The 27,302-nt window shown below is 41.4% G+C and overlaps 1 protein-coding gene across 2 annotated transcripts in view; it reads left to right on the top strand.

Moving 5' to 3' along the window:
* NBAS (NBAS subunit of NRZ tethering complex) overlaps positions 1-27,302 on the top strand; it is a 339,942-nt gene that overhangs the window by 208,517 nt on the left and 104,123 nt on the right. For both annotated transcript variants that reach the window (XM_082852122.1, XM_082852121.1), the window contains 5 exons: positions 2,370-2,446; positions 2,850-2,987; positions 12,267-12,496; positions 16,586-16,696; positions 26,672-26,922. In XM_082852122.1, coding sequence (XP_082708248.1) covers positions 2,370-2,446; positions 2,850-2,987; positions 12,267-12,496; positions 16,586-16,696; positions 26,672-26,922 — 807 coding nt within the window. The remainder of the gene's footprint in view (positions 1-2,369; positions 2,447-2,849; positions 2,988-12,266; positions 12,497-16,585; positions 16,697-26,671; positions 26,923-27,302) is intronic.

The raw sequence follows: 27,302 nt of genomic DNA, 5'->3' as shown, positions 1-27,302 counted from the left end.
TTGGAAATAACCAAATGCACATTAAATGGAGTGAAAGATTGAGTTGATGGCAGGATTTAAAAAGAAAAAAAAAGAAAAGTCTGACTGGAAGATAGTCAGTCATGGGACTGATTTTCCCAGGCAGGCTTCAGACTGGCCCTAACCAACCACAGCTCTGAGAGGGAGAGGGGTGGTCCTCTACTAGCTGGAGCATCAGCCACTCACTTGAAATAAGGGCTCCTGAGCTCTGAAGAGACAGGGCTGTTTTTTGATGAGTGGGTTTAGATATACTTGTTTGAAAATCGGCCTCTTTTGTGCATAAGGAAGGGAAGTACCTGAAGAAAATAAAAACGGGGGTGAAAAAAACTAAATAAGGTTGCAGTTGTAGGTCATCTTATAAGAAAAGCAACAAAGAAAGAAAATTAATAGGGAAGAATTATTAGTATGTGAAACTATTGGAATTTGTTTTTTCTCCAAATTAAAGGTCCCGCGGACAGCTGGGCAGGTATTAAATGGTAAAGTACATAAGGTAGACATAAGCCAAAATGGCAGCCCTGGGCTTGTGTGTGTGTTTCTGTGTGTGTTTGGATGGTGTGCAATTTCTAGACTCTAAGTAAATCTTTCTCAAAAGTACAGGGTTTTCAGCAGACTAAGCTTACATGCTTTTTCTTCCTTCATCTTCTGTTGTCCAAAATGTATAACTTAAGTCCTTCATCCTTCAGTTTTGATAGTGTTCTAGAATACATTCGGCGATTTTATAACTCTTCTTTGCTCTCATACTTGTTTGTATAAAATTTGATTTGGGCCCTTTGCGTTGTAGTTTTAAATTATTTATTTTAAGACTTTTTCTGGTCTTAGTGTGTTCACTCTGAAAGGGCAGGAACTCTGATTCTTATTTTAGAGCAATATTAGGTTCAGAGAAAGTTCTCATTGATACTGCGTGAAGGGCTGAATGTGGAAATGGGCCTTGAAATGAGTAGCTTTTGATCAGAAAACATCTCTAGAACGGTACAGTTCCTTGGGAGGCCTGAGGCTGACTGGTGGTCCAACTTGGTTTATGAGATTTGGAGAACACAGAGGAAGTGAGTATTTAGAGAACTCTTTGCAGAGGCACAGTGGAGAAAGCTCAGTTTCTTCCCCCATAGATCATGCGCAGGACATGCTGAGTTTTAGGTCAGCCTCTGATGCTCCAGCCGCTTGCAGCTGGCTTTGCACCGCACACCCACCCACTGCTCCAGTGGTCAGCTGAGCTCAGATTATATGGATGGCTTTAAAGTTTAGTTCAAGTAAGACACAATTAGGAAGGTGAATCTTCTGGGAAAAAATTATATGGTGTATTTACAAAGTGAATTATTTACTTTGAATTATTTAAATACTGTTTACCTTCATTAGTGAAGGTTAGGAGAGTCCGTTCTTTAAAAATAAAAGATTTACATTGTGATTACAGTGACTACCTGGTATTTGTCACTTGAGACCCTAAATGGAATACCTCCTTATTAATATAAAATGGATAGGGCTTCCCTGGTGGCGCAGTGGTTGAGAGCCCGCCTGCCGATGCAGGGGACGCGGGTTCGTGCCCTGGTCCGGGAGGATCCCACATGCCGCGGAGCGGCTGGGCCCGTGAGCCATGGCCGCTGAGCCTGCGCGTCGGGAGCCTGTGCTCCGCACGGGAGAGACCACAGCAGTGAGAGGCCCGCGTACCGCAAAAAAAAAAAGAAAAAAAAGGGATATAAACACAGATGTTATTGGAAGTGTTCTCTCCTTTATTAAAGCCATGACATTGATAGGTCGTTGCTTATATAAAAATTTTTGTGGAAAAGTTGTAGATGGTTGGGATATTTTAAGGTGTTCTATAATCAAAGCAAGAGACTGGTTTTCTTTCTGTGGAGTGTGGTGAAGAGAAAGAACAAAACCACTTACCATAATTGTAGTAAAATCAGAAGATTTATCCTAAATCTGCACTCACAGAAAGCTGTGTTGTTACTCTCATCGTTAATGCTCAGATGGTCATTTTCTACAGCAGCTGTCATTGATATCCAGAATTTTATAGCTTGGTCTGGGTCTTGAAAACCAAAAGATTAGCTGGCAGAAACCATCCTCACTGATCTATTTGCACTTAGACTTTGTAGCTGCACTAATTGGGTTTTCTCTTGTGTAAGTAACAAACAGCATAATTTGAGTTGAGGCAAGGTTATCATTTAACATAGTTTCATGTAGTCTGTTATTTCTATGGTGCTGAATAGACTTTCATAAAGGATCTTAAAGAGTTCTCTGAAACGAATTACTGTTGACACCATAAAGGACTAAAGTCATGACACTTAGTAAGTATGAATGTCACATGGATCCTCTAATAATATAATGCAATATATATATATGTTTTCTACATTCAGTTCTCTTGCAGCTGGCGAGCGATGCTTTACCAAATGATATGACCCTGGCTCTTGCTTATCTCCTTGCCTTACCACAGGTAAGTTTACCCTTTCCAAGAAACAAGGACTTAAAAATGAATAAGCTAAGCCTTTACTGGGGGTTTTCACCAGTAAATTGTTTGTTACATGTTTCACTTCCTTCTGGTTGTTCTTGCAAGATGGAAGGACTGTGGTCAGTATCCGGAAAGTGAATTCTACAATGTTAGCTGAAATGTTGATTTTAAAATCTACTTTCATGTGCATAGGATCTGCCTTATAATGTCTTCTGAATTTTAATGTAGTTATATTAAGATGATACAAGCTCAAGATACATTGAGCTTGAGCTGATATGCTAGAAACTTTGAACCAAAATTCTAGAGTAAGGACTAGAAATGTAATGGTTTATGACGGTTGTGCCAATTTCCTTTCAGCTGAGCTGTTTCTCTCGTGCTCCCTTCCTAGGTGTTAGACGCTAACAGGTGCTTTGAAAAGCAGTCGCACTCTGCTCTCTCTCTCCAGCTGGCAGCCTATTACTATAGCCTACAGATCTACGCCCGGTTGGCTCCGTGTTTCAGGGACAAGTGCCATCCTCTTTACAGGGTGAGTCCTCGTGGTTTCCACCCTGTTAATGGGCAGGGTTAAGCTTTTCCAAAGTAGTTAAACACGTTTACCTCTTTGGAGGGACTGATGCACTTTGTATTCAGAGTGCTTTGTATTCCCAGTGGCTGACAACCTTTGCCTTTTCTGTGTTATACGTAGTTGCTTTTCCAGGAATTAATAAGAAGTAGAGTTTCTAATATTTATTGTGAATGCTGATTCATCCCCTAACTTTTCTGTCATTTATTTTATATTACAGCGTTCTTAGGAACGGCTAAAGGAGAGGAGAAATGGAGAGTTAGCTTTTTAAGTCACTTCTCAAGAGGAAGATGGCTCTAATTGAGGACAGCAGGCAATGTAGTTCTTTGAACCGTGCTGCACTTTTATTTATTTTTAAGCCAGAGAGATATGAGAGTAGTAATTATGCAGATGAAATGTTGAGGCACACTATGCCTACTTGCCACCAAGCTTCTGACACTTTTATTTAACTTTATTGTTAATTTCTGAGTGAGAGCACCTAAACATGGCCTCAAGTTACACGTGCCTTCTTTTGTGGACACGGAAGTGTTCCAGATGCCGCTGGAAAATGGAAGCCCTCTAGGTTTACTTGTATACACCACCTTTAATCATCAGCGTTTGGAAATTATTTCCTTTTTATACTGGACATTTTAAGAGAATTACCACTTTAAGAGTAGGTAAGCAAATAGATCAGACTTCCAAATCCACTCTGTGTACGAATCCAAGCTTCAGTTTTTACTGAGGCAGAATTCTTCCTCTCTGACCCAAAGTAGACTATAAAGAAATAATTTCACATGAGTATCAAAGTTCTAGCTGCCTCTGCCATCCAAAACATATCTAAGAACCTTTAAGTATGTGAAAACATTCCATTCGTGGCAAAATCTGTGGCTTTCATTCATCAGTTTGTATTCAAAAAGAGGAAGGTGAGTGGGGGAACCCTGTGCCATGCAGGTTACTCTCCCAAGGGCATCATCAATGTCAGTGGGTATTGTTCTCAGGAATAGGTATATTAAGATGAAATTGGCCAAGAAAAGGGCTGCTTCTTTTTTTTTAGCCAGTTGATATATTACTTTATTTTGGAAATTTTGAATTTATTTTTTTGTTTTCAGTAGCTACTGCTGCTTTGTGCAGTACTTTTATCCTATACTCTAGTAATTTTCCTTTGTTTTGCTTTTATATATCACAGATATGTTTTTATGTGAAATAAGGAATTGACCTACTGTGTTATAAATTGAGGAAAAGTGATTATATAGGTGGAAGTGTGGCAGGTTTATTTCTGGAACAGTGTACTTACTTAATGTCTTTCTTATTCCATTCAATTGGTTGGCTGGCAAAGAGTATTCATGGCATTTGCTGGTGTCTGCTTTTAAATGTCTTTATCTTTTCAGTAGTACATACACAAGTGCTGGATAATTGGCTCAGGACTCCCATGTAGTATGTACTATTTCCACGTGTGTAATCTATATTAAGGTCACATTGCATGCCCAACACTATGTTCCACCTTTCATGAATACAGAGGATTGAAAGGCCACTTGGTCAGCTGGTCTAGCCCTAAACCCCGCCCCGAGTACCTAATGTGTGCCGCGGCCTCTGAGCGAGTCTTGAGATGAGAAGGTGATTATGGCTGTCTGACCTCAGTGAACTCACCACTTACCATAAATCCATGAGAGACAGTTACGTAAAGGTGGATTAGAGGAGCTGCAGATGAGAGGACTGGAAACCCTCGCCAGACAGACCACGTGTTCAGACTGTGACAGAAGCCGAAGAGCTGGCTGCAGAGCCCCATTTTGGCCTGATCTTCGGTTTCATTACCTAAAAGCTTAAAGTAGTCCTCTTGAAGGGAAGTTCTAGTGCAGTCTGTATTTTTCCTGTTTTCCCCGATAGTAAATTACTTTGAACCAAAAATTAAAAGTCCCAAATCCTGAACTGTCTTTGAGAGAGGTAAGTCCCCAATCCTGAACTGTCTTTGAGAGAGGTAAGTCCCCAATCCTGAACTGTCTTTGTCTGCTGGGTTTGGAATTAGATATGACAAACTCCTGACGAATCATCCTGGAAACTGAAGTCAAAGTGGTTTCAATTTGTTGTCCACACATAGTAACGCTCTGTGAAGCTTAGCGTCCACTTGATTGTCAGTTCAGCTTGTTTCTATTCTCACATTTTCTCTTCCCACCCCCTGTAGTTCTGAGCTGCTAGAATGATAACTTAGGTAGATTACTAGGTTTGAATAAAAGTACTGATATAATTTGTGGTGTTGTTTCTGATAAAAAGCCTGTGCATCTTGACGGGAAGCACATCCCGAGTCTGTCACACCGGCAGCAAACCTGGATGAGCTTTGAAGCAGCCCACTGGGCGTTCCTGTTTCTTTTTAGAGACCTGTAATGATGATTGGCAAATGGTCACTTGCAGAGAATTTTCTCTTCTAGTATTTGTCCTAATTAACTCTTTATGTTAATGCACACATGACAAAAACCTCAAATGATGAAAGTAGGATAAAACAAAAAGTATTTCCCTTTTGTCTACTTCCAGAAATAGTTTATGGATATGCATATTTATATAATAACTTTTTATGCAAATATGAGTAAACTCTACACATTTTTCTGTACCTTGATTCTTTTCATTTATATCTTATCTTTGTAATTATTGTAAATGCATCTTTTTTAAAAAATCGAAGTATGGTTAATTTACAGTGTTGTGTTAGTTTCTGATGTACACAACATGATTCGGTCATACATACATACATACACATACGTAAATATTCTTGTTCGTATTCTTTTCCATCATAGGTTATTACAAGATACTGAATATAGTTCCCTGTGCTATACAGTAGGACCTTGTTGTTTATCATTTTATATATAGTAGTTTGTTTCTGCTAATCCCAAACTCCTAGTTTATCCCTCCCCACGTAAATGCATCTTGAATTGTGATTTCTCTATCATTCTTTTTAAAAAGTTTCAGAAAATAAAATCAGTTAAAAATGGAAACGTGTCTTTTAGTTTTATATGCTAGAGAAGCAAACCCAGCAGGGGATGAAATTCAAAACTTTATGGTAAACTATTTCTAAAATGTGTTTTCTTAAGCTACTAATTGAATATGCCAAGTAGAAAATTATTTCAAGCAAATAACAACCCTAGAGGGGAAACATACCACCTGTTCAAAACTTTCCAAACAATATTACCAAGAAATGGAGACTATTAAGCCTGAATGGATTTATTACCTCTTCTAGTAAGTAGTAGATGAAGTCATCCAGCATTTTGGTGTCATAAATATTTATGTGCATTTTGTTTTTACAGGGACTTGACCATATTCTTTAAAGAAATCGCATTTTTTCACCCCATAGAAGAACTGCATTGCCAAATTTGGGGGAAAAAATTAGAGTAATTTAACACTCTACACATTTTTTTTTTTTTTTTTTTTTTTTTTTTTGCGGTACACGGGCCTCTCACTGTTGTGGCCTCTCCCGTTGCAGAGCACAGGCTCCAGACGCGCAGGCTCAGCGGCCATGGCTCACGGGCCCAGCCGCTCCGCGGCATGTGGGATCTTCCCGGACCGGGGCACGAACCCGTGTCCCCTGAATCGGCAGGTGGACTCTCAACCACTGCGCCACCAGGGAAGCCCAACTCTCTACACTTTTTAAATTTTTGATGCCTTTTTATGTTTTCAGTTTTTGCAGTATCTTTTTGTTTTTTAATTTTATTTATTTATTTATTTATCTATTTATCTGTCTATCTGTCTATCTATTTATTTATTTATGTGTTGGGTCTTCATTTCTGTGCGAGGGCTTTCTCTAGTTGCGGCAAGCGGGGGCCACTCTTCATCGCGATGCGCGGGTCTCCCACTATCGCGGCCTCTCATTGCACAGGCTCCAGACGCGCAGGCTCAGTAATTATGGCTCATGGGCCTAGTTGCTCCGCGGCATGTGGGATCTTCCCAGACCAGGGCTCGAACACGTGTCCCCTGCATTGGCAGGTAGACTCTCAACCACTGCGCCACCAGGGAAGCCCCAGAATATGGGAGATTCTGAAGCTACCCATAAAGTCCTTCAAAAGTTTCTTAGAGGCCGGGAGCTTTCATACCCATGGATCATATCATTGAAAGTAGGTGGGAAACAGAGGAAGAGAGGTTTGAATATACTCTGCACACAGAAATTCATGACTTCAGGTGTGAGGCTGGGTGTGGAGCATTGAGGGAGCCCCGCTGGCAGGATAGGGAAGAAGGGCTGATGGAGTGGGGTGCCCACGAGGCCAGAGGCTGGGGGTTGGACTCACTTCCTCGCTGCCGGACCCCAGCTCAGGATGCCTTCCATGCAGGTTGGCATCTGTAAAACAGCAACAGCAGTCTCCTGTGCCCATCACTGGGTTGGTATGAGGGTCAAATGGAAATCATGTGAAAGTGCTTTAGAAACTTTAATGCAGTACACTTGTGCCGTGAATGAATGAATGTATGAAATGAAGTGTTGGGCTGAGTAGAGGATGCTTTTGGAATATTTTTAGAGAAATTGTGATAAGCTCAGGGGAAGAATTATTATTAAAATTTAAGTCATACATGGGAAGTAATCATGACCAGTAAAGTTCCTGAAGGAAGGGTAGAAACTAGTAGTGATGATGGTAAGACGAGAAATTTGCATGGAAAGCCGGAACTTACAACATGTCCACCCATCTACTCTCATTCAGTCTCTGTGAAGAGTGTATCAGAGAGAAATTGCCTCAATTTTAATAATGGAAAACCTGACGCTCAGGAAGGAAGAACCAGCAATCCAGGTTCTTTGATGCCAATTCCTGTGTTTTTTCCTCATAGCTAATGCTCTTTGTTTTGGGAAGATTTTGAAAGAATTAGTATTATGTTTTACCAATAAATAAGTATTGAAAATATTCCTACACATTTAACAAATGTTTGATCCATAACCTTGAAGACCTATCATCAAGGAATTAATAGAATGCCCCTTTTCACCACCTTATTAGGATGGAAATGTAAAAGGAGGTATATTTATATCAAGAGGTTGAACAGAAAATGATATTCTAAATTCTTTCTGTTCTAAATCTCTCTCCGTTACTCTTAGAGAAGACAGAATGCTTGGAAACACAGCTCAAACCAGGATCTCCAGTTGAACATCTACCATGGTGTGTCCTCTGTGCCCATTTGTATTTACACATGTGTGTATATGTGTAAAAGGGATGAGAGGGAGAATGTGTGTGTTAAAAAAATAGGTCAGTCCTGATGTAATATAGAATGACAGCATTAAGGCCATCATTGAAAGTTGATCATCTGTAAAAGGACTCAAATGCCAGATCTCATGTACATTTGGTGGGAGCTGTGTGTACATTGATCTTGTCAAGATTATTATAATTTTAAGAGATACCCCACCTGCACAACAAATATAAAAGTCTGGTTCTTGGGTGACATTATGCCTGGGAGTCATATCCTGCCTTGCCACCTACCCTGAATGGCCTTAGTCAAGCTACTCACCTCCTTACCCATCTTAAAGAGGATGGTGCTAGTAGACTCTGGTCCCCCAAGATTGTTAGTATTAAATGAGATTCAGTTCATGTGTATTTAGCACTATGTCCGTTCCATACCGAAGACTGAAATATCAGGTATTTGTTCTTAAATATTTCTTAGAAAAGTGAACACATTTGATGCACAGAGAATGTGAAGTAAAAATTATTCAGAGGGGCTAGACAATTTCTACTTAGTAAAGGAGAAGGTATGAAAGTTGTTTAAACTGTGTAGGGACCTACTGGTTATAATTTGTTGGTCTGAAATTGTATTTTTAACAAAGAAATCTGTTCTGATGTTTAGTGGAGGCATCAATGAGATGAGATGTAGAACTTCCCGAGTTCCACACCTGGAGGGATTTACAAGGTTTTATTTTATTTTCATGATTGAATTCTTATACATTCACAGGATTTTAGCCCTAGAAATGTGATCATCTTGTGATACTCCTTTGTCCTACATCTGAAGAAGCTGAGCCCCAGAAGAGTCAGGAGTGTCCATTGCTCCCTCTAAGGAGTTTCCAGCATTCTTGTTTGTGTTTCTATAATGGTTCTTATATTCAGGTGCCTTCTGTGAGTTGTTTATGTGTACATCTTTGACAATCACTAGTTTTAGTTTCTTGGGAGTAAGTGCTCGGCCCAATTTGCTTTCATATAATAAAAGAGAAAAAGACATTTAAAAATATTTTGTTTGTGCCTCCCAACAAACCACGAGGATGGTGTGCTTGTTGACTCTCTTACAGATGAGGAAACAGAGACATGATGTAACTCGCCCCAAATTGCATCTCTGCTAAATGAAGGATCTGGAATATAAACTAGTATTACTAACTTAAAAGCTACAACTGCTGTTCAGTGTGTCTCCGTTTTACTCCACACCTGACTTGTTCAAGAAACTCTAATGTGCTCTAGGAAAGACAAATCCACTAAGTACCCATGGTCTCTGCCTGCTGGAAGCTGTGTTTTAATACTTATAAGAGAATGCAGTGTAAAGTATGCAGTAGAGGTGCAATTAAAGTGTAACTGGTGTATACCTTTGAGTAAACTCCATAATCCTTTTCATTTTTGGAGCACCTGCTAAAGGCCAGGTCTTGGTTTGTGTATTTTGTGTGTGTGTGTGTGTGTGTGTGTGTGTGTGGTCTCTTAAGCTTTGTGAAGCCATGCAAGCTATATATATTGCCATTTTATAGATGAGACAATCAACTTTGAAGTTGTTAAGTAACTTGCACAAGGTCAGCTAGTAACTTCTCTGTGTCCACGCTTATTACACTCTGCCATGCCATTTTCTTCATTCGTAAAAGGAGAGAATAGGTATTTTTTGCCACATACGAAAATGAAGGTTGTATGTGGAGACTTGAAGCTCTCTATGAGATAAAGGAAAGCCAATGTAAATATCAGTATTTATGCTCATTATTGCTATGTGCTGCCATTTTGGAGATTAACCCTCTACCTGGTTTGGGGATTTGTTTCATAAATGGTATTAGAATACAAAGAGAATAGAAATGAGATCCCATATATAGTCCACTCTCCCAATACAGGGACCAAGTCCTTGAGATGCCAGAAAGCAAACAGTAAAAACATGAATGTGGAGCAATAGCTGTGAGAAACCCTTGGGCGAGGGGAGGTGGTCGATTGCATGCGTGGGGGTGGGAGTCACACTCAGAGATGGACGGCCTGGCTGTAGCCTCTCCCTCAAAGCGCGCTGGGCACCTGGAGGCTGAGGACTTTCGCCTGAAACCACAGGGTCAGAGTGTATATGGAAAGAAGCCTTCCTCACAGTTTTGATGAACGTGGGTTTGCTGGTGGAGTGCAAAACCGACCCAAAGAGTTCCCTGAAAGAACACCTACAGAAGAGCTCTCCTGCTGCCCTGAAACCCTGATCATTGGATATTTGCACCTGCTCTCTCTCTTCCTAGGCAGGCAAGTGCTAACTGGAGGAGATGTGAGAAGAGCAGGCAACAGCAGAGCACACCAGGGTGCAGAGCAGGTGTAGACAGGCTAGCTGGTCCCCAGCAGCATCCCTATACCAGACAGCTTCAGAGGGGGCTTGCCCCGATGGGCGGTTCAGGGTGGTGCCTCAGGGCTTCAGTCCGTGGGTAGGAGGGGGTTGGCTGAGGCATGGGGTCTCCTTCGCCTATATCCGTTTCCAGAAGTACCAGCCATATGCAGCTTATTCCCAAATCACTTCTTATTGCAGTTAGATCAGCTTTATTCACTCCATCTTCCCATCAGGTCTTAGGCATCCAGGCTTAGCACATACTCTCCCCTTTACCAGAATTGGTCTCCCTGTTTTTTTGCTGGCCTTTTTACTTCTGATACCTGAGCAGTTAGCCTAGAAATTAACTCTTCCAAGAAGACTTCCTTGATACGTGCCCAAGTCCCACTCCTCTGTATTCCCATAGCACCCTGTGCTTACTTGTATCACACCATTTTATAATTGTTTGCTTGACTGTCTCTCCTCATAGACTGAATTCTTGGAGGAAAGGGTCACATCTTAGTACATCACCTGGTGCATAATAGGTGCACAAAAAATACTTGTTGAATGAATGACAGATGGTCTTATAGCTGCTTACTTCAGAGCATTAGTTTTCAAACGCACGTCTTTTGACTTGAGACACATATCTCAGTGTCTCTGTCTCAGGCAGACTCAGTGTCTGCCTAGGGGTAGGGGAAAAATTGAGTAAGGTTGACTTTTTCTTAAATCCACCTGTTGGAATCCAAGATTTCTTTAATTGGTTTTTATCGGTACTCCCAGATTGTTCCTTAATAGGATCAAGAGAGAATGTCAGGCTAGGTTAGGTAATATGGACTGGCCATTGACAAATCTCGTGTGTAGCTCAGAATAATGGCTTACGCATTAGAAATGCTGATGGCTTACAGTAATTAGATGTGTTTCTGAGAACCAAAGGTAGATTTCTGGAGTTTTCTTCCTAATTTGCTGGTATTAAAATATGCGCTGTATTTTCCCAGAAATTGGGAGGGATTGAGTTCATGTTGTTCACATATTAGGTAACTCCAGAATCATGGCTGCTTTGCTGTTGCTTTGTGGACACCCGGACCAACTTTAATATAAATAATTGTGGTTGGTTAACCACTTATTTTCCTTTCCTGTCAGCCGTTCAGTTCTGGGTTTTGTTCTGTTGGAATAATTGTATTGCTGTTAAAGAAGCTGCTAGATTTAAGGAACAATATCCCATTGAGCCCCAAACTGAGCAGAGTAAAAATTGGTTGCGTACTTTCTTATGAAACTAGAAAAATTTATGATTTCAGGAACAGGGATGGGGCTTTTTCCCCTCACTTATCCCTGGAGAAAACATTCTTCTACTTAGCTATTTAGGCATTTCTCGTGGAATCATTGAACTGCAGCTCTTTGTTATTGAGAACACTTAGATGGTCCAAAGAAAATTTCTCTAGGGGCAATGATGATAAAAATTACTTCCAGGGTGAATTATTATAAATGATCAGATAATTGGGGAAGAGATCTGGTATAGGGTGATGGTAGTTGAAAAAGCAAGCATACATTATTCTTTAAGTGGGTGGTGATTTTTAAGGTGGAAGAGCGGAGCAGGAGTCCAGAAACCCGCCCCTAGAGTCAGTTCTGTGTCCCGTCTTTGTGGTCTGCAAAACGCACCGCCTCTGCAGTTGCCTCCTCAGCGTGGTTGTCAGCCTGGACTAAATGGCAGCGGTGTGAAGGGTCAAACAGGTGCCCGGCAGACATGATCTTCTTCCCACTTTACTCTTTTTTTTTTTTTTTAATTAGTCTTTTTGTTACTCATAGGCCGATCCCAAAGAGCTAATCAAGATGGTCACCAGGCACGTGACTCGATACGGACAGGAAGCCTGGCCCGAGGAGCTCGCTGCACTGACCAAGCAGTTACAGTACTACAACGAGCGCCTCCTGGACTTCACTCAGGCTCAGATCCTCCAGGGCCTGCGGAAGGGTGTGGATGTGCAACGGTTTACTGCAGATGACCAGTACAAACGGGAAACCATCCTCGGTCTGGCAGAGTAAGGAATACCCTCGTCTCGTAAAGGGATGGATTTAGAACGTACAAGAACAAGTTGAGTTACCAGGACTATTAATCACAGTCCTGTGAAGGTTCACATTCATGGTTGCTATAAAAAGGACTTTCCCCTGCTTCTTCCTGTCCTGTGAGGGATGTGTGTCTTCCCAAATGGGTTAGTGATGCAGACGGTATTTTGAGCCTGCAGATTTAAGTAGTAAGGATGGGAATTATTTAAAAAGCTTCCCATGATTTTGATAAGCCAATACCAGTACCATGTTAGAGGTGATAGAGTGTGGTCAGGGGTGAAAAGTGTCAAGCTTACTATAGAAATTTAAAAACAAGATTCCCTTTTATTCCTGGCTAGAGTCTCACTTTGCTACTGCATGGCCGTTTAATTTCCTCAGTATGTTAAAAGTTAGGTACCGTTGACTTAGTACAAGAGGTGGGACTGAGTGTTATGGGTCCAGGACACCTTTATCTGTCCTGGGTTTCTAGAGAAAGAAGAGCTAACCACTTGAGCACTTTCTTGTTCGAGGCCTGTAGCAGCTGCCGTTCTTTCCTTTGTCCCTTACCGCTCTCAAGAGAAAAGCAAGCCCTTGTGTGAGATGGCGGTACGGTTGGGAAGGTCCCTTTCTAGGTATGGAATTCCCCTTGGTTTTCATACTCGTCTTCATTTTTTGTTTTAGATCAGATGAGTTCAGATCAAATGAGAAGTACATGTCACATGGTGGGAAAGTGAAAAAAAAATGTTTTTTAAAGTGTGTTCACCCACAGTGGTTATTAAGTTAGAGGTATGTTTTATTTTTAACACCCCAATTTGTGGAGTGCTTATCATGGGCCAGGAACTGTGTTAGGTGCTCTGTAAACTTTATTTTATAAACATCTTTTAACCCTTAAAGATAACCGTATGACATAAAATGTTGTTATCCCCATCTTACAGCTAAAGAACGTGAGGCTCATTGATATAAAGTAAGTGGCCCAAGTTTACATAGGTGGTAAAGATCACAACTGTGACTTTAACCTTGATCTGCCACATGCCAGAGGCATCACATCTTCACACCATGTGCCCTCCCCACACTGCTGGATTGAATTCTCAAGGAAGCATTGGTGTGCAGTTCAATCTAGGCTTCCATCCCTTGAAACGAGGTTAAATTGTGCTTACGTTTAACGATTATTTCTCTCTCCTGATAAGTTACCTTAAAATAACAAAGATAGGCTTGGTTATGGTAGTGGTATATGCTACTTTTCATCCTTTTTCTTAAATCTTAAAGAAAGTGGCAAAGTAACCTTGGTACTCTGTAATAGTTTTATATTAGCCCGGGCTTCTTTCCTACTAGAAGACACCCCAGATTCTCTTTAGAGTGAGGCGGGGAACAGAGAGATCAAAGCAAGAGGTAGGAACAACCTATAGCAGAATTAAGTTAAGAAGAGAAATAATAGAATTTTTTTTTCTCTTCCCCTCTGTTCTCCTGGAGGTTCATAATTTCATAGGGTCATTTAATGTCCAATTTGAAAGTGACCAAAGAGATCATTTAATCCAACCTCCTTACTTTTGGAAGAGGAATCTGAGAACCACAGAGCTTTAAAGGATTGTTCAAGGTCACACAGCCAGGAGTTGAGCCTGGGCTTCCTATTTCCAAGTCCAGTGGGCTTTTTCTTTGGGCATTTGGTAATCCCTGGAGCCATGCTCATGGTTTCTTAGAAGAGAGGTTACTATGCAGAATAAAAGTCGTTAAGGCGTGCCTTACATTTGGCTTTTGGTCTTTGTCTTTTCTTTTTAAGTATCCAGCTGGCATATGCTATTTGAAGTATGTCCTGAAGACAGACATATGCTTTTGATAAATATATAATAGAATCTTCTCCACAATCTGTTGGTTAGAAAAATATACAGCAGTCTTTGGATGGCTTGTTTAAAATGTCTCAGAGTGTCTGTGGGTTTTCTGAGTTAGCAGTTCTGACTTGGAGATGGCATTTTAGCGTCTCACATACAAGGATCCTCGAAGGACCTGCTTCCTTCTGTTCTGCGGCTCCACCTTCAGATGTGACCATTCTTTATTCTCTTCCTAATTGTACGTCCCTTTAGTGGCAGTTGTTTTCTGTGAGTGCATTATAGTTGTCCTCTGTCGTCTCTGTATCTTAGTGATTACATTCTCAGTGGTTAGGGTGACTTTGAGGAGAACAGTTTGGTTAGTTCCCACTTTTATCAGATAATAAAGATGTGAATACTTACTGAGCATGTACCTGGTGTCAGGCACTGTGGCAGACTCCCACAATAGGAAGAGTGAGCTGCTAATGGTGCCTGTTCTCCAGGAATTCTCATCTATCACGTGGATATTGGCGTTCAATGAGTACTTTAAGAAAAAAATTTTTTAATTAATTTATTTTTGGCCGCGGTGGGTCTTCGTTGCTCCACACGGGCTTTCTCTAGTTGTGGCGAGCGGGGGCTACTCTTCGTTGCGGTGTGAGGGCCTCTCATTGCAGTGGCTTCTCTTGTTGCGAGCACAGGCTCTAGGCATACAGGCTTCAGTAGTTGTGGCACGTGGGCTCAGTAGTTGTGGCTCGCGGGCTTAGTTGCTCCGCCGCACGTGGGATCTTCCTTGGCCAGGACTCAGAACCTGTGTCCCCTGCACTGGCAGGTGGATTGTTAACCACTGTGTCACCAGGGAAGCCCAAGAAATAATTTTTGACAGTTACCTAATAATCCAGGCATTGACAGACTTAACCCAGTCCTTGGCCTCTTTTTTTATAGTCTATGAGCATAGAATGTTTTTTACATTTTTAAAGCTTTGTGGAAAAACAAGAATAAAAAGCAATAGAAAGAAGAATATGCTACAGAGACTGTATGGTGGTAAAGCCTAAAAGATTTACTGTCGAGCTCTGCGCAGAAAACATTTGCCAACTCCAGGCTGATCAAATGTATAAATGTCCTGGCTTCCTTAGCTGGGGTAAGTACAGTCTTAGCAGTATTACTTAATGATAACAGGTATTTCATTCCCGTTTCTGTGGTTTTGTCCACCATTCTTCCAACCAAGAATTCCATCCTTATATTTCCTCTACTTCTGGGAAATAGGGGTCTTGCAGTAGTCTTACCAAAATGGCCTTTATGTAGGTGCTCTGGACCAGAATTCCTTATATGCGTAGAGATTCTCAAATCTCATGATACCATTCCCTGGTTTAAACTTTCCACTGACTCTCCATTGCCTACAGGATAAGATACAGGTCCTTCAGCTGGCCTGTATGGTCATGGTTGTGACACCACGCCCCCTTCTGCTTCCTCTGTCAGAAGCCCATCTGTCTCTTCTCCCTCTTTACAGCCTCTACTTATTTAATCCTTGTTTACTCTCCGATCTTCAGCTCAGATTGGTCACTCTCTCGTCTCCATCCTCACAGTATTCTGTAGCATTTCTTCTAGCACTCCCCACATTCTGTTTGATTCCTGGTTCACATTTCACATCCTCCATTAGGCTGTAAGCTCCTCAAGAAATATCTTATTTGTTTTTATGTCCTCAGCAGCTAGCATGGTAGCTGGCCCCATGTAGAAAACAAAAATCTGTTGAGTGACTGACCGTGCTTTCTCAAATATCTATCTGCAGGGTAGGGATCCCTTTCCTTTCTACTGCTTTTTGACTGTAGGCTCCGGTATCTAGATCAGAATTTTTTGATCTCAGTACATTTTGGACGGGGTCATGCTTTGTTGTGGGAAGGCTGTTCTGAGCATTGTAGGGTGGTCGGCAGCCTCGCTGACCTCCCTGCTAGATGCCAGCAGCTCTCTCCTTTTCCTCACCCACTGTGACAATCAAAAATGTCTCCAGACACTGTCAAATGTCCCCTGGGGGACAGAATCACCCTCGGTTGAGGTCCACTGATCTAGACAATTCCTTGGTCAATTGCAATGCACCACAGAGATAAAAAGAGCATTCAAATTCCTTCGGTGTACTTTTCCTGACTTACTGTGCAATGTCTTATTGAGGACTGTGCTGGCCGCACCCCTGTCAGCTGGAGAGCGGTCCTAACGAGCGTCTTCTTTGCTGATTAAGGTCATGTGTTTCTCTCCTCCCCCTTCCCCTCTGGCTGATGGACGTTCGTGAAGGACGCTTGAGGAGAACGTCTACAGCATTGCTCTTTCTCTGGCCCAGCGCTACAGTGTCTCCTGTTGGGAAGTTTTCATGACCCATTTGGAGTTCCTGTTCACCGACAGTGGGTAAGCACACAACTCTTTTTTTTTTTTTTTTTTTTTTGCGGTACGTGGGCCTCTCACTGCTGTGGCCTCTCCTGTTGGCGGAGCACAGGCTCCGGACGCGCAGGCTCAGCGACCATGGCTCACGGGCCCAGCCGCTCCACGGCATGTGGGATCTTCCCGGACCGGGGGCACGAACCCGCGTCCCCTGCATCGGCAGGCAGGCTCTCAACCACTGCGCCACCAGGGAAGCCCATGCACACAACTCTTATGCAAGTTTATTTCCGTGTCTTTCTTTTCAGAGTCTATTTTAAAGGAATCTTGAAGTCATACTGTTCAATTTCACTTTTCCTTTTGAGCTGTAGTAGACCAATGTCTTTGTATAGTCTCTCTTCATATGTCTCTGACATACCAATACGCTAACTGTAGTCTTAGTTTTTGTTTTTCAGTAATAATAGTCCTGAGTTTGAGACTTTAATGCATTCATTTATTCGAAGATATTTATTGACAATCTCTTGTGTACTAGGAACAGTGTTAGGTGCTAGGGTTACAATAGTCAGTAAATTTCAGCTGTCTTGGAACTCATAGTCTATGGTGGGAGACAGTTTATAATTGAATAATGACATAAGCAAATGTGAAATTAAAGCTATTATAGGCACTGTGTAAGAGAGCCCAAATAGGGGATTTGGCATAGTTAGGGAAGGCTTTCCTGAAGAAATAACTCTTGAGCTGAGACCTAAATAGTGACTCAAAATTAAGTACACTACAAGGAGATGGGAAGCATTTTCTAGGGAGGCAAAGCAGTCGAGTGCAAAAGCCCTTTGACAGGATGGAACATGATGTCTTTGAGCCTAACAGGTGGGTAGTATGGTGATGCCCTGAGAGTCAGTGGAGCACGGGGTGATATGGGGCTGCTGAGAACCTGGAAACCAGACCTTGCAGCCAGACCATACAGGCCCTATCCAGGGCTGTGGGCTCTTTCCTAAGAGTAATAGGAAGATATTTAAAGATTCTGGTAAAAGAGAGGGAGGTAATATGATCAGATTTGCATTTTGATAAGATCACTATGGCGACAATGTTGAGGAAAGATTTTAGGGAGGCCAGCCTAGACATATATGGACCAGTTCGGGAGCTCTGGTAGTAATAGACTGCAGGACAGGTGACCGTAGCCTGGAGGAGGGCTTTGAAAGTACAGGAGAGGTGAGAATGGGTTTCAGAGATACCTGGAAGGTGAAATAAATGGTAATAAATAAATTGATTAATAAGAATAAACTAGCTATGAAGGTGAGTGAAAGGAGAAGGGTCAAGAATTATCTCCAGGATTTTACTTGGTCTGCCTCTTGGACAGTGACATCATTTGAGACAGAAAACACTCGTTAAGGACACAAGGTATTTCAGGGGAGGGTGAGGAAAAGGCAAAGGAATGGAAAAGTTTATACACATTGAAATTCCCAGAGGAAAGGTCAAGCAGACAGTGCATCTTACAGATCTGGAATTCAGAAGAGAAGGTGGACCTGGAGATGCTAATTTGGGAGCCATGTGCACATAGATGATAAATAAGCTGTGTTGTGGGTGTGCTTTGGGTGATGAACATAGAATGAGAAAAGGAGAAAGACTTACGACAGACCTCGGGGACCTTCCACAATTAGTGATGGAGGAAGAGCTGCTAGCAAAAGGGACAAAAAGAGCAATCGAGAGGAAGGGCTCTTGTCCTAGGCAAGCCATGGGAAGGAGTAGTTGCAAGAAGTGGAGGTAGTATTGAATGGTCAGGACCTGCTTATCACTCATCATCTTTAATTTTGATTAATATCTTTGAAATTGTACCCTCTACGTTTTAGTATTTATGAAATTGCTACATGGGTAATAGTGTTATCTATGATAAATATTGTACTGACGTCACCATTTTTGAGGCATAAAAATATGTTCAAATAAATGTTCCTTCTTATACGCACATTAGCGTAAAAAAATCTTGGCATTTTATTAAATATCTTTTTCCTTTCGTTGAATGTGACATAAAAGGTTGTCATGTCTGTACAGACAGGATGCTCCATTGGTCTCTGGATATATTATAAATTATCAGGCACTCTAGTAACGTGCAAGACTGTTCCCAGCATATCATTATACCTGATAGTGGTGTGATTATACAAACGCACGGAAATTACAAAAGCAGGAAATCATTACCTCCTGTTTTGTCATTACTTGTGCGTGACAAAACACCTAATATTGATTTAGCAAGTGGTGTTTGTTGCTTCATGTTCTTCACTTAAAAGCCTGGTGTTTGCCTTACTATTCAGTTCAGCTTAGTAACACAAGTATTAAAGATCAACCTTGTTAGTACAATAGAAATTGCCCAATATTTACTTGTTGAGTCAATGCCAGTGGGAAGCTAATAGGTCAGAGCTGCAAGAAAAATAATGTTCTGTACCTTAGGGTTTTGTATTACTGTTCCGTTATAAAAGCCATCTTCCCCCCGAAGTTGATTTTTTCTATAATTTTACATTCTCCTTCCTCTTGGTTGAATTTGGAGGTATTTCCTCGTCTCACCGAATGTACAGATAAGCAGACACACAGGTCGGGTGAGGCAGCATTGTGCAATAGAGCAGAAGCCTTCCAATCAAGAAACCTAGAGCAAATCCTGTGTCTCTCCAGCTGTGTGTCCCTGCACAAGAGAATTCAATTCTCTGAAACTCATTTTCCTTTACTCTAAGTGAGGTGTCATAAAAATTAAATGACTTCCTGGTGAAATATCAAACCTACAGTACCTGACACATGATCCATAATTAATGGTAGTTTATTCCTGGAATTTCACTGCGGTAAGAAAGAGATAATTGTCGTAAACACCCAAACTGGAGTTCCCGGTCTCCTTTTTCCCCTTATTCTTCCTCATTTTCTTTCTTTTTCTTGGTAGTTTTCAACATCAGTGATGGCTTTGAGCGGCTGTGTACACCTGGAGTCGGCTCCCTCTGGCGGACACTGATTCTCCCAGGGCGTGTTCAGCTCCCCGAGCTCAGGGCTGATTTCTCACTCACTGCAGCCTTCACAGCCATCTTCACCTCTAGGCTGTTCTAGACACTTCGGTGCATCTTACAGATAACATTAACTACCAGGGAGGGCATGGGTTTTAGAGTCAGGCCACATTTCAAGATCCAGCTCTGCTGCCTATACCCCCAACTGTGTACCTGGGCACGTCTCTTAATCCTCTTGGGTCACTGTTTTCTCAGTTAAGGGGACCACCATCCCCACCTGGTATGGTTGTAGAGACTAGAGAAAATCTGCGGAGAGCATATAGCCGGGGGCTCTTTAATGCTGTCGAGATTATTCCTGTTATTGTTCTTACCAGTCCTGCTGACTCCACGTGTGTCTGTAAGTTTTGAATATGGGATCATTTTGAAATGGCAGAGGATGTTTCTAGCTGATAGAATAGTACCACATTTGTTTATTCATTAAATATTATTATTATCTTTTTCCTAGTACCTTTGTGTACCAAGCATAGGTTTAAATGCTGAACAAGACAGACACATCTTTACCTTTATAGAGCTTATATTCTAATTGGGGAGACCTCCATCACACACACACACAGTTAAAAACAACTAAAAAATAAATTGCTGGTCATAATAAGTACCATAAAGGAAATGCACAGGGAGCAGATGGGAAAGGCCTCTCTCGGACGTAAAAAGAGCTCACTATTGGAGAATGGAAGAAAAGGCATTTCAGGCAGAGGGAATGTATTTCAGGCATTTCTGGGACAGGGACGTTCTTGGCCTTTTTGAGTAACTACAGGAACGCCTTTGTGGCTGGAGCGCATGGGGCCTAGTGAGCAAAGGCTTACATAAGGGCCAGAAGTGCCTCTCACTGTCAGCCTTGATAACACTCCGTCTGTTCCTTCTTATTTAAACTGCAGACCTGAAGGCCATACATCCTACATTTTCATTTCACTCTAGTAGGTACTTTTACCGTCACCCAGGGGATTAATTATCCAAGTGATTTTGCTTGGGTAGCAGAGATCGTGATACCTCTTCATCTCTGCTGGTTAGTTCAGTGCTGCCTCTTTCAGGCCCCTGGGAAGGGACTCTGTGCTGTGCTGTTTTGCACAGTCAATTTCATATTCCCTGGTAGGATTCTTTTGGTCTCAAGTATAAGGATGGGCAAGAGCATGCTGTAGCTGTGGGGAGGTGAACGAGCTATAATGCATCTACCTTTTCCTGCATTGAAACAGGAGTGACACAGAACCTCTGCCTGAGGGTTGCTGTCGCTCATAGGCAGGTTTGTGTCCAGATTGTCACATGGTGAAGAATTCTCAATTCTGGCCTTCTCTTCTTGACTTAGTTGAGGAGTTTGAGAATAGTTGGTGTGTAGAGAGGGGATTTAAGGCAACTTAGCTTCTTAAAAGTATGTTATAACATTGAAAAAGAAGATAAGTAAAAATTCAAACCAGGAAAAATCCATTTAGAGTAGGAAGGTTGAATGTAGAAATTCAGGTCATAGGTCTTACTTATTTTTTAAAATTGAGCCATACATAAAATTTTGATCTTTCTTTAGCCTAAAGGACCATGATCCTGATCATGACCGAGACTGTGATTTGCATTGTACATAAGAAGAAATCTTCCAGTCCTAAAACTGGAAGAACTAATTACTACCATCACCAAAATGGAAGCATTTGTTTCCATGTATCTGCAAGCTTCCTTTCCATGTTGTGATTTTTAAGGCCACTTTTCCCCCAGATAGGAAAAAATTCCTGACACTGGCACAAAATGTAATAAGCAAAAAGATGCATTTTGGGGCCTGTTTTCGTCTTGTGGAAAGTGCACAGTCTTTGGATCCTGCAGGTCTGGGTTTAAATCATGGCTCTGTGACCTCCTTCTAGTGTGTACATGGTGGGCAAGTTGTTTCATCCCTCTGTTCGAACCTAAGTCTCCTCCTCTGCAAACTGAGTAGTCTTATTCCATTTTGCAGAATTGCTCTGAGATTTGAGAGATTTATACAAAATGCCTGACATGTATTAGATGCTCAAAGGAAAAAAAAAGTAGTTGCTATTGTTAATTCTGGAAACAGACCAGATTTACTGAACTCACCCTCTGACCGCTATCAGCCTAACATTGCAAATCTGATTTTTTAACAATTATTTTTCAGGACAGTGTGCTATCAGTTATAATATACATGCTTTGTGAGAATTAAATGAGATGACACAGTACTTAACGTATAAGATGTGTTCAGTAAATGATGCCTGTTGCTGTTTCTGTGCTATGGTGTCTTTTAAAATATCTTTTTGTTCGAGAGGTGATAATACGAGACTACATAAACCAGTCGGAATTGACATTTTATGAGAAATGAAAAAGCTTAAGGGGTCAGAGTTGTCCTTATGGAGGAGACGAAGCCTATTCACATGGGCTTCTTTCCACGTCACCACTCTGTCCACAGAAAACGTTCCACAGAGGAACTCACCAAGTATTAGTGTGACAAGAAACAGACTCCAGGGTACTCATTATTGATTCTCTCATCAACTGTGTAGGTGACCTTGCAAAGTTAAAGTTCATTGTTTGGTTTGCAAAGACACTTGGCTAAAATGTTGGAAAAACTGGAAAAGGCCATGATTATTTTTTTTTTTACCACGTTTCCCTAGCGTAACCACATATTCAGCTGTCAGGCAGCACGGCAGGTCAAGGCTGCCACATCACGTTCATTCTGAGGCATTTGTGTGGCAAATATCTTGGACTGTTTCCCTCAGGTCGGAGTAGTTGTGATTTAGAGGGTAGAATTGTGTCTTCCCACAGGAATCAGTGGTGGAGGCCTATTCACCCATGGTCATGGTCATTCATGTGGATTTCTGTATCTTCACACTTTTAGGATTAGTCTTTGGGGGAAATGCTTAGAAGTTCTGCATCTGAACCGTGTGGACCAGTGGACCCCATCCCTTTGCTCCCTCCAGCCTTTCCCAGGAGCTCTCTCCCTCTCGCCTTCTTCTCTCCTCTTCAGTCAGCTCATGGAATTGTATCAGTATTATCACTCAGTCTCAGATTGAGTAAAGTAAAATGCATGTAAATAAATTTGTTTCCCCCCATGAATATAAGTCCTTTCAATTCATGCTGTTCTTGAATCACAGTTTTGGCTGATTGACAACTCGAAGCCATTACAGAATCCCTTAATCATGGGATTAGTACTAATAACTTATTCCTTGTGCCTTTAGTACAACTAATGCTAATTTTCTTCTTGTAGTTAATCTCTGGAAGTTAAATTTGCACCATATATATACTTATATATATGTGTGTGTGTGTATATATATATATGTGTGTGTGTGTGTATATATATATATATATATATATATATATATTAGTTGCCTTATAGCTAAAGCTTAGAAAAACCACTTAAACAGTTTTTAAGGGTAACTACTGATTTGATCAGTGAAAGTTCCACCGTAGTTTCCTTGTATTTCTTCCTACTCTCTTGAATGTGGGTTCTTTGGAATTGTTTTCTAAGCAGAGATTTCATTTCTTGTTCCAAAAGGAAGATAACAGCATCTTTCGATGGGAACTCTTAAAATGGGTTATCAATTACTGGCATCTATGGAAGATCTTAGTACCTTGTAATTTACTGAAGAGGGAGGTTTTCGTGTTTATCATGTGTCAGTAAAAGTATTCCAGTACCTCTCTTGACAAGATAATTAGGGAAAATTGCACATCAGGCAAAGTAAACTGCAGGCACAGAAGAATAGGTGGGTGGGCGAGGGGGGAAAGTAACGTTGACTGAGAGAGAACTGTATTCAGAATCTGGTCGAACACAGATGGACTAAAGCTGTTGTGGTTTAGCCATTGTCCATTTTGTAGATGAGCCTCCGATACGCTGCTTGCCAGGGGATAGCAGTGAAGTGTGACAGGAGAACTCTTTTAGATGACTGCCCCCGAGAGAGAGCTAATGTCTGTCACAGAAAGAATCCTGGTTTTGAAATGGTTGTTAGTGAGGGCGCTTAAGCGCCATTGGTTGACGGCTGCTTTGTGACTAGGCGAGCAGCCCCAGCCATGCGGAGTCCAGACAGATCTGGACGCTTGGTCTTAGGCGTCACTTAACCTCTCTGATGACAGTCTCTCACTTGCCTGCCACAGTAATCCATGGAATAAGTGCAGGGTTTCTTTCCTCTTCCATCGGGCATGTCGCTCTGATTGCAAGTCTTTGTCAACGTGAATCATCTTAATGGGATGACGCAGTTTCTTATTTCCTTCTTCACTGCGTTGTTTTCAGACTTCACTTTGCAAATTATGAAGGAACGTCAGGAATTCTGTGACTTTCATGTACCACTGGGTGTACAGTATGGGAGAAATCGCAGGTTTGGTTACAGGCCACTGCAATAAAGCCAATATCACAATAACGCTAGTACATGAATGTTTTTGTTTCCCAGTGCATATAAAAGTTACATTTACACTATACTGTAGTCTATTAAGTGTGCGAAAATATGTCTAAAAAACATGTGCAGACCTTAATTAAAAGATACCTTAGGGACTTCCCTGGTGGCGCAGTGGTTAAGAATCCGCCTGCCAATGCAGGGGACGTGGGTTCGATCCCTGGTCTGGGAAGATCCCACATGCCACGGAGCAACTAAGCCCGTGCACCACAACTACTGAGCCTGCACTCTAGAGCCCGTGAGCCACAACTACTGAAGCCCGCACACTCTCGGGCCCACATGCTGCAACTACTGAGCTCGCGTGCTGCAGCTACTGAAGCCCACGTGCCTACAGTCTGTGCTCCACAACAAGAGAAGCCACCACAATGAGAAGCCTGCGCACCACAGCGGAGTAGCCCCCACTCACCACAACTAGAGAAAGCCTGCGCGCAGCAATGAAGACCCAGAGCAGCCAAAAATAAATAAATTTATTTAAAAAAAATAAAAAAGTTACCTTATTGCTAAAACAATGCCCAATTACAATAGGAGCACCAAAGATCACTGATCACAGATCACCATAACAGATATAATAATAACGACGAAGTTTGAAATATTGCGAGAATTACCAAAATGTGACACAGAGACACGAAGTGAACAAACTGTCGGAAAAAATGGCACCAATGGACTTGCTTGACCCAGGGCTGCCACCAACCTTCCATTTGTAAAAACAATGCAATGCCTGTGAAGCGCAATAAAGCACAGTACCAAACGAGGCCTGCCTGTGTCTTTCAGGGCTGACCTTGCATTCTTTGAATAGTGATAGTATCCGAAGAGTTTTGAAATAGCCGTCCATTTATACTCGCTATTTCCTGTACAGGCCTTGTGCTTTCTTGTCTTGATACCTTTGTTCGTATTATTTCTGCTTCATTCCTTTCTACAATACCAAGCTCAGGTACTTCTCTCAATAAGCCTTCTGGTGTCATCGATATCTACCTCCTCTGAAATGACAGCTTTAGTGACCCCACTCGTAACTGGAATATAATTGCATGTCCTTTGTCAGCCCACACCATTATTCTGCAGTGTTTTTTAAGTATGTATAATGCAACTGCTGGATGAGAGCTCTGTGTTGTAACTCTATACCCTCCCCAGTGCTGAGCACAGGGCCTTGTCCGTAGAGGACACCTAAGTTTTTGTTCATTCTCCCGTCTATTTGGCATTCATAAGACACGTGTTGAGTGTTTCCTTTGTACCACACGCTGGTGCTTGGTACTGAGAAGCTAAAGCTGAAGAAGATGTGGTATCATCTTTGCCATCAAGTGGTACATGGTGTAGTGAGGGAGACAGGCAAAGTAATAAATAGTTAAAGCAGGTTATGAATAGACGGATACGCTGGGACATTTTTATAGACAGGGATATTTTTGTAAATGTTTAAACCGTGTCTTAATAGAAAAACAGGGTTTCTCTTGAAGTGAAAGTTAAAAGAGCATTTTTGAATTGCTTGATATTTTGACTTTATAAATCGCTGCTGTTATCCCAAGTATTATCACATCCTGATACAAATTTTAAAGTATATTGTGTATTAACTTTACGTAAAAGAAAAACATGTCTTGGCACTTAGGGGGAATTCCAATAAGCAGGGTATCGTATTTCAGAAGAGTTGCTTTTAAACGATATGAAACCTAACTTTGATCCCGTCAGAGGTCTCACTTCCTGCTCCTAGGTACTTTCATTGCTACTCTACGAACCCTGGAAGCTGGGAGTTTCTGTTAGTGCCAAAGGCTGCTTGAAGGCCTCTTACGGTTAGAAAGCTTGAAACTCATCCCGCTTGGGGCATTGGGATTATGCTGGGCAGGAGGCACTGTGCTCTGTCCAGGGAGAAGCATGAGACCAAAATTAAGCCCTCCCCGTCACCCAGAAAACACAAACTGATCAACCAAGCAGAAGTCCTTAAATTTTTTTTTTCAAGAGTTTAACCTTAAATGACTTAAAAAAAAAATAACATTATAAAGACAGCTAAGGCAGGATGAAAATATTGATGTGTGCTTTATTCAAGTGGCATTCGTTACTACAGGTAATTCAAGTGAAAGTGCAAGTATCTCTTCTTTTCTATTTTAATTCTGTTTGAACACAGTTTCAAGGTTATGTCTACTGTCAGTTCAAGCCTCTGATATAAAATTTATGCCTAAAAGTTGGGGTTGTTTCTTCACTTCTCTATTTCCTAAATTCCTGAAATAATAAATTTGTTTACATTTCTGTAAGGAAACTCAGGTTTTAAATTTTTCTTGTGATATGAATAAATAATGCATAGTAGAAGGTGACAGATCTGGGTTCATTTCCCAGCTAGTAAGCACTGGGCAGTTCTCTGTAGAGAACTACAGGGTACTGTAGACCCCCGCATGAGACAACGTGAAAATCATATAGTACCATTTGAAACACGTTTGTTTCCCTTTATATAAACTACCTGCACACACTGGTGGTTTCCTGTCTTTGATTAGGCAGCAAGAAGGGATTTGTAAGAAGTAGCCTTTCTTCCTAGGTTTCCAAACAAATAAACAAAAAACATGTTGTTTAATAAAGGAACCAAATCTTACCAATCTTAACATACTTTCTTTGTCTCTTAATTTCAGTTTGTCCACAGTAGAAATTGAAAATCGAGCCCAGTCCCTTCATCTCTTCGAGACGTTGAAGACCAGTCCCGAAGCCTTTCACAAGCACATGGTCAAGTATATTTATCCCACGATTGATGGCTTTGATCATGAAAGACTGCTGTATTATTTCACTCTGCTGGAAAGCTGTGGCTGTGCAGATTTGGGGAAATACACCATTAAACCAGAAACCCACATTCGGCTGCTAAAGAAATTTAAGGTAGTTGCATCAGGTAAGTTAATCATTTTCCTGCTTGGACTCATTCTTTAAATGTAATCTAGGGCAATTTTCTATATACAGTCCTGTTCCTGCATTGTGGCTGGCATAACTGAAACCACAGTATTTTTATGCTAATAGACTTTATTCTGTCTCCAACTCCTTTACTTACTGTTGAGGGAATTAAATACTGGAGAAACTTAAGTCACACAGTGACTTAACGCAGACCTGGTACTAAAATCCAAAGTTTCTGACTAGTACGCCAAAGGTGTTTTCCCTGCTTCCACTGGTTGTATTTTATCTACATAAATGACAAGGCTGAGACGCTTCCCAATAGGCAATTTGGCAGGATTTCACTTAAGTGGACCTACATGTTTAAAGTATGTATGGAACCCT

The sequence above is a fragment of the Leucopleurus acutus genome (genome assembly GCF_964270905.1).
Source record: "Leucopleurus acutus genome assembly, chromosome: 12".
NCBI classification, from domain to species: Eukaryota; Metazoa; Chordata; class Mammalia; order Artiodactyla; family Delphinidae; genus Leucopleurus; species Leucopleurus acutus.
The sequence above is the reverse complement of the archived record's forward strand: the minus strand, read 5'-3'. Positions and strand labels throughout refer to the sequence as shown.